General features: G+C 34.6%; 1 protein-coding gene across 1 annotated transcript in view; it reads right to left on the reverse strand.

The window, feature by feature from the left end:
• LOC128870493 (muscle calcium channel subunit alpha-1-like) overlaps positions 1-7,444 on the reverse strand; it is a 139,662-nt gene extending 132,218 nt beyond the window's left edge. The window contains exon 1 of the mRNA XM_054113170.1: positions 7,339-7,444. Within this exon, the coding sequence (XP_053969145.1) occupies positions 7,339-7,444 (106 nt within the window). The remainder of the gene's footprint in view (positions 1-7,338) is intronic.
• Between the last annotated feature and the right edge of the window lie 200 nt (positions 7,445-7,644).

Consider the following 7,644-nt stretch of genomic DNA (forward strand, 5'->3'; position numbering starts at 1 on the left):
AGTTAAAAACTTACTCTGAAATCAGAGTATTTGTAGGTGCCTGTAAACATGTCAAGGTTACTGTAGATAGAATGCTGTGCCCATGAATGTGCGCTGTGCCTATGAATGCGAAGTTGAGAAGTTGAGAAGTTTTACCGTTTTATTTTGAGCTGTGGCTAGTGAGCATACATACACACAGCATATATATATGCGCATATGTATATAAATTTACATTTGCATATGCCATCTTCCTGTGTGCCTGGTAATGAAGCGTTTTCTATAGAGGATTTTGATTCAGTTGAAGGGATTCAACAAAGTTTTACAGACACCAGACAGACACACATAACATACATACAGTAGGTTCTGTTTTTATGCGGTTTTGAAATAGTGCGGTTTTTTTTTAAATTACAAAATGCATGTCGAGCTATCGGGAATTGTACATATAAACAAGATTCTAAACCAGCTAAGAAAAAACTCATCACAGATTACATCAGAAATGCTAACCCTACAAGTATGGAAGATATATAAAGATATAATTTTCAAAGATACAATATTTTGTTTATGCGATTTTATTTAATTATTTCAGATTCATGCGGTCTATGGAATGTATCTATAGTAATAATATGGGACTAGTGCCCTTTTTTATGCGATTTTATTACATTATTTCAGATTTATGCGGTTTTAGCATTTGAAACGTATCTATAGTTTTACTATAGAACTAGTAGCTTTTTTATGCTGTTTTTTTTTATGCTGTTTCTTGCGGAACGTATCTACCGCATAAAAACAGAACCTACTGTATGTATATAATTTTGGACGATTTGGAAAAATTCAAATAATACATATATGTACATATGTAGGTCATATTAAAAAGCGACATACCTAACATTCTTTGCTTCTAATCACGAACAAATTCTTGTAGACTGCTGCTAAATTTACATAATTCAGCCCCTTACTGTTAAATTTTGGTCAAAAATGTGTCTGTGGTAATCAGTCTTCGCGAGACGAGTACCCCTCGAAATTCCATACGATCCTGTTATTGAGACTTCTCTATACTTTAACGTTCTCTGCGAAACTTCTGCTTGTGTTTTTCCTTTCGTTACATCGATCTTTGATTCGTTTGCGTTTCCCTTTTGTTGTGTACGTATACAAAGTCACTCGTCGTTGTAACTTTTCGTATGTAACTGTTGCAAATGAGCTTACCAACTTAGAATTTCGGGTGGCTGTTGCCAGAGGATTGATTAGTGGATATAGCAGCAGAAAAAGAAGATCAAGCTTGCCTACATATATCTGCAAGAAATCACGCATTGCATGCCCAGAGGTATATCAAAAAACTGTAAATGTTGTACCTGAAGAACTGCGGTTTGTAAACGCAGGTGACCATATGCCAGTAGAGTTGGAGACTTACCGACGCTTTAAATTGTGCAGCACAAAGGTCAAAGATAAGCGTAGCAAAATAAAATGCAGCAAGTGTAATGTCCCTCTTTGCATCACGCCTTGTTTTGCACAATTTCATAGAAAATAATGTCTCAAATTCAGCTTGCATGTGGCTCTGTTGACGGGCAGTGGGAATATTTTTACCTCCTATTTTTCCAAAACTTCCGAAATAATTAGTGTTTTTCTTTTAAGTTTATTTTTGTTATATAAATAAAAACATGCCAAAAATGTAAGCGCAAGTTATTTTATTACTCTGAATCCTTCTGCCTTATAAAGGGTTAAATGTGTTAAGAGACGTTTGACGCAATTTCGTTTGCTCTTTTCCTTTTTGTTCATTGATTCGCTTACTGGTAGTATTTTTCCCCTCGCTTGTGTCGCCGATTGAAAATTCAATTCGTATGTAGGAATGGATGTAAAACATGTTAATTCCACTTCTGAGATGTCAAAAATAGCCAATTTGTATTTATTCTGTTTTAAAATTTATATTTTATAAATATTTTACAAGCCCAAACCGAAACTTATAATTAATTAAAATGAGTATACGCGTGTCAGGAATACCCAACCTGCACATTCAACGAACCGACGACTACTGTTCTCCTTTTGAACGTCAACCAGCGAATGCCCTCTCACAAGCAAACTGTCGGTGACACTAGTGTGACATTAGTGAGGCGACGGGGTGCCGAGAAATGCCATCCAGATTACGTGGTACCCCCTGTTAAGCATGGGAGAGAAAGCATTATGATCTGGAGCTGTATAGCTGCTGATGGTGTCAGCGAAATGTTCATTTGCGAGGCTCGCATGGACTGTAAAAAAATCATAAATGTATGAGAAACCGTACTTTTGCCTTTGTTAACGCGCATTTTCGGCGAGACTAAAATAGGAAGAGTTAAATTCCTACAAATTCATGGCTTAGTTTGGTTTAGAGACAATAACATTTTTTGGTTAGATTGGCCAACACAGTCTCCAGATTTAAACCTCTATGGTGTGGGCTATTTTAAAACGAAAGGTAAAAGAACGTCATCGCAAATAGTCCTGACATAGTCCGCCATATGTAAAGTCGAATGTGCCAAGCTTGTACGCAGCATGCCCCAGAGGATTGCTGCTGTTATCATAGCAAATGGTAGACGTACTAAATATTAATGTTTTTATCACTAATTTCTTTTATTTTTACAGATTTCTTAATAAAAGATCAATGCAATACATATCAAACAAAAAATACAACAAAAAAGGAAGCTCCGTAAAAAGTGCAAACTACTAAACATCCCGAAGATAAGGCAAAACGTAATAAATCAACAACTGAATTAAAAGCATAATTAAAACAAAACCAAGATAAAAAGCTTGAGAATTACATCCATAACTTGGGGGCCACGGCAGTTAACACTTATTCTCTATGGAAAGCAACTAAAAACTTAGTCAAAGCAGTTCCACATAAACCTCCCATCAAAACACTGCACGGAACTTGGGCAAAGACCAATAAAGAAAAGGCAAACACACTAGCTGAACACTTTAAAACAATATTCTCAAACGAAAACGACAATCAACACATTGAACAAAATGTAAATACGAGTAACCCAGAAAAGAAAATGAAAACGACAACCTCAGCAGAAATCAGATATCATTTGAAAAATCTGAACAGTAAAAAAACACCGGGCTACGATCTAATAAATGGTAAAATACTAAAAGAACTACCTGATGTAGCAATCATATATATACAACAAATATTCAACAGCATATTAAGGACACAATGCTTCCCACGCCTCAGGAAAGTTGCATCAGAAACGATATCATATCGCCCCATCAGTCTCTTGCCCATTATTTCAAAAGTGTTTGAAAAAATATTCTTTGCCAGATTAGACGAAATTCTGATAGAAAAAAATATAATACCAAGCCCTCAATTTGGATTTAGACGACAGCATTCGACTGTGCAACAAGTCCACGGAGTTATAAACAAAATACTAACTGTCTACCTAGATATTGTAAAAGGTTTTGACAGGGTGTGGCATAAAGGACTATTGCACAATCTAAGCGAAATATTACCACGGAACCACTTCACCATTCTCAAAAGTTACCTGGAAAACCGACATTTGTTTATAAAGTTTGAAGACGAATGCTCAAGCATGATGCAAATGACAGCAGGTGTATCCCAAGGTAGTGTCCTAGCCCCTATATTGTACTTGATATTTACAGCAGATATACCTATCCCAACAAAAAAGATTGCATGATAGCCACATTCGCGGATGACACGGTTTTAATGGCATCAAACAAAATAAAAAAAAGAGGTTGTCTGTAAAGTCGGTTTACTGACGATAGTTTAACGTGACAACGTCATAAGAAAATATTGATGGAATGGTTGCAATTTTCAAAACAAAATTTTAATTTTATTTGTTTGATGGATATTTTGTATGGATATAGAGGAGGAGGTAAATGGAATTGCAATGGAATAGGTCAAGTTACATTTACACAAACGTGAAAAATGACGAAACACTTATCAAATTCATGAAAGATATCTTCAATTTCGATTGTGCATCATCGATTTGCCTTTTTCAAGACACTTTAAACTCGAAACACTCCCTTTCATTTCCTACTTTTCTATCATCGTCCTATTCTCAACAGAGAAATTGTTCATTACCATGCACACAGGAAGAAGGCATATGCAAATACAAGTATGTGAATTTATATACAAATGCGCATATACATACATATATATGCTCACTCAAGTAGGACAGAGCCAGATGTCGAACGTTGCCGAACGCGGGGGCCGATTGTGCTCTTTGTCGTTCGTTCCGCGCTCTCGCTTGCAGTTCAAGCACATTAGCTTACATTTGCTATACGGAATAGATTCGTATATTTGATATGTCCATATGATTTGTATGCATCTTTACATATAGATTTGTTCTTTTTGAAAATTGCACGAAATTGTATATGTATATGCATGTTTATATACATATATTAGTATACAACATATCTTATAAGTTATATGGTAAATATTACCATACATTTTTTCGTTCATATATAATAAAAAAATTAATAATAATAACATTAAAACAACAGGTACTGTTAACAAACTTGGTTTTATTTTAAATTCTTCAAGTAAATCAAATTAATAATAATCAATAAGAAGGCATATGCAAATACAAATACGTGAATTTATATATGTACATATGCGCATTATTTTCGTGCGTGCAGCCGGCTAAATCGAATTATAAGACGTTATCACGTCAAAAGCAATGGAATAAAAATCCATCCTAGTGCAAAGTACCTTGGCATAACTATAGATGAAAAACTAAGTTGGAAACGACATATAGAAAACAAGCGAAATGAAATCAAAGACAAGTTCAGACAACTATACTGGCTGTTGGTTAAAAATTCAAAACTAAGCCTTAACAACAAAGTAGTGATATATAAATCTATAATCTCACCCATTTGGAAATATGGGATAGAAATCTGCGGCACAGCAAAAAAAAATCCAATATCGAAATAATTCAAAGGACCCAATCTAAAATACTTCGAACAATAACAAAAGCAGGCTGGTATATACCAAATGACGTGATCCACAGCGACCTCAATATCGACACCATAGATGGCTCAATTAGAAAATACAGCATCAAGCATATTAGACGGAGAGCTGGCGGCCGCGGAGGTACTACGATAACACCTCCGGCTAGAATTTTGAGAAGTGGTTGGGAGAACCATGAAACAGTGCCATTTGCAAGGATTTTGCTCAAAACCCCTGCAAAAAAGACGTCAGACGACTTAAAGTTGCAAAAAAAAAGTTGCTAAAAAAATTTTCGTACCTCCGGCTGAAAATTTGTAGGCTTACTGTTTGAAGGTCACAAATGCTGTATATAAATCGTCAGACGTCTAGATCGCTGCAAAAGTAGTGTCAGACGACCCCAAATTTGTAAATTTTTTTCGAAAATTTTTTTTTTTTACCTCCGTCTGACGTTCTCACATATTATAGTAGACACTATTTTAAGTGTATATTTAAATCGTCAGACGGAAATACCGCTGCTAAGTCATCCTACAATATCCGTGAAGTTCCGGTCTGCCAGAATTTTTTTTTTTTTTTCGGAATTTATTTTTGTTACCTCCGTCTGACATTTTTACATACTATTGCAAAAAGCATTTCAAGTACACATTTAAATTGTCAGACGAAAATACCGTTGCAAAATACTTATCTCAAGCTAGTATTTACTTGATATAGAATTTCACAACATAAAACATAGAACAGTGCCCAATCTATTTAATGCAGAGAATTCACGTCGCAGCTTAAATGATATATGTAGTTAATAGTATCGCTATTCCCTGCACAAGTTTCAACAAACGAAATTGCATTTTTATATTTCGCAAACTATTTTGAAATACAGAACATTAGAATATAAACTTCTGGGTGACCAAAAAATCAAAATAAATGTTGATATAAAATTGGGTCTCCTCCTCCAGCAGTGTCAAAAAAAGATGTACTTAAGTTTCGGTCAGTTAATAATATAGTAATTGCACCAGCTAGTACTGGTAAAGATAAAAGTAACAATAATGCTGTTAATACTACAGCTCATACAAATAAAGGTATTCGATCAAATGTTATACCAGTAGATCGTATATTAATTACTGTTGTGATTTGCGCATGCTCGTAACACATACACACGCACACACACGCATTTATGGCTATATATCTATACATTCTACGCAGTATATTTAGTCCCCAGCCTGTTCCCTATTCCTCTCCCCGTCTCAATATACAAAGCGGGCATAGCGGCTAGGCCCTAAGACACATTTGCGTATGTTCGTGACACATATACACACACGCACACACACACATTTATGGCTACGTATTTATATATTTGACACGATTTCATCGTAATTTCAAATGCGATTTTCGCCTGTTTTTTCCCCGCATTTTATATCAAGTATATACTAGCTTGAGATAAGTATTTTGCAACGGTATTTTCGTCTGACAATTTAAATGTGCTTGAAATGCTTTTTGCAATAGTATGTAAAAATGTCAGACGGAGGTAACAAAAATAAATTCCGAAAAAAAAAAAAAAAATTCAGGCAGACCGGAACTTCACGGATATTGTAGGATGACTTAGCAGCGGTATTTCCGTCTGACGATTTAAATATACACTTAAAATAGTGTCTACTATAATATGTGAGAACGTCAGACGGAGGTAAAAAAAAAAAAATTTCGAAAAAAATTTACAAATTTGGGGTCGTCTGACAATACTTTTGCAGCGATCTAGACGTCTGACGATTTATATACAGCATTTGTGACCTTCAAACAGTAAGCCTACAAATTTTCAGCCGGAGGTACGAAAATTTTTTTAGCAACTTTTTTTTGCAACTTTAAGTCGTCTGACGTCTTTTTTGCAGGGGTTTTGAGCAAAATCCTTGCAAATGGCACTGTTTCGTGGTTCTCCCAACCACTTCTCAAAATTCTAGCCGGAGGTGTTATCATAGCACCTCCGCGGCCGCCAGCTCTTAGTCTATATACAACGACTAAGAAATTATCAAAATGAACAAATGCGCAAACTACCACAATCGGAGAAAGCGGGGAAAACGAAGATTAAAACGATTAACTCCAACAGAACTCACAATTTAACAAAACAATAAAGAAAAAATAATAATTATTAATAATAATAACAATTATAACTCTTACAAAATTATATAATGTAGCATAATCTGAAGCAAAATTGAATGTTTATCGAATTACTTATTGTTTAAATTTAACATATTGTAATTTAAAAAGGGAAATAAAAAAAGTAAAAAATACTTCAATACTTAATGGGGTGCCTAGTACTTCTGGCCAAGGCTGTATGCATATGAAAATTAAATATTATTTGCACTGCTTTCAAAGGTTCATATATGTATCCTTATGTATTTACTTTTATACTATACTTACATACATAAATATTTGTATATACTTACTTGGTACACCCGAAACTAGTCGCAGAGGGCGAAGAACTCTGAAAGCTCTCAGCGCTTTCACATCGAAGCCTTCCTTCATTAGATTAGAAAGCACAGTACTTATCATTCTGTGAATGAAGAAATGTTACAATAATAGATCTAAATTCGAATAAAATTAACATTAAAAACAATAAAAGCTTATTTTTCATTATTAAAACTATGTAGTTAGTATTGAAAGAGATGTGAAATGAGATTTAAAGGTTTGAAAGAGATGAACTTAAAGACATACTTAACACCGAAGGAGACGTTTGCTGAAGCATTGTCTTT

This window comes from Anastrepha ludens, chromosome X, assembly GCF_028408465.1.
Source record: "Anastrepha ludens isolate Willacy chromosome X, idAnaLude1.1, whole genome shotgun sequence".
Taxonomy (NCBI): domain Eukaryota; kingdom Metazoa; phylum Arthropoda; class Insecta; order Diptera; family Tephritidae; genus Anastrepha; species Anastrepha ludens.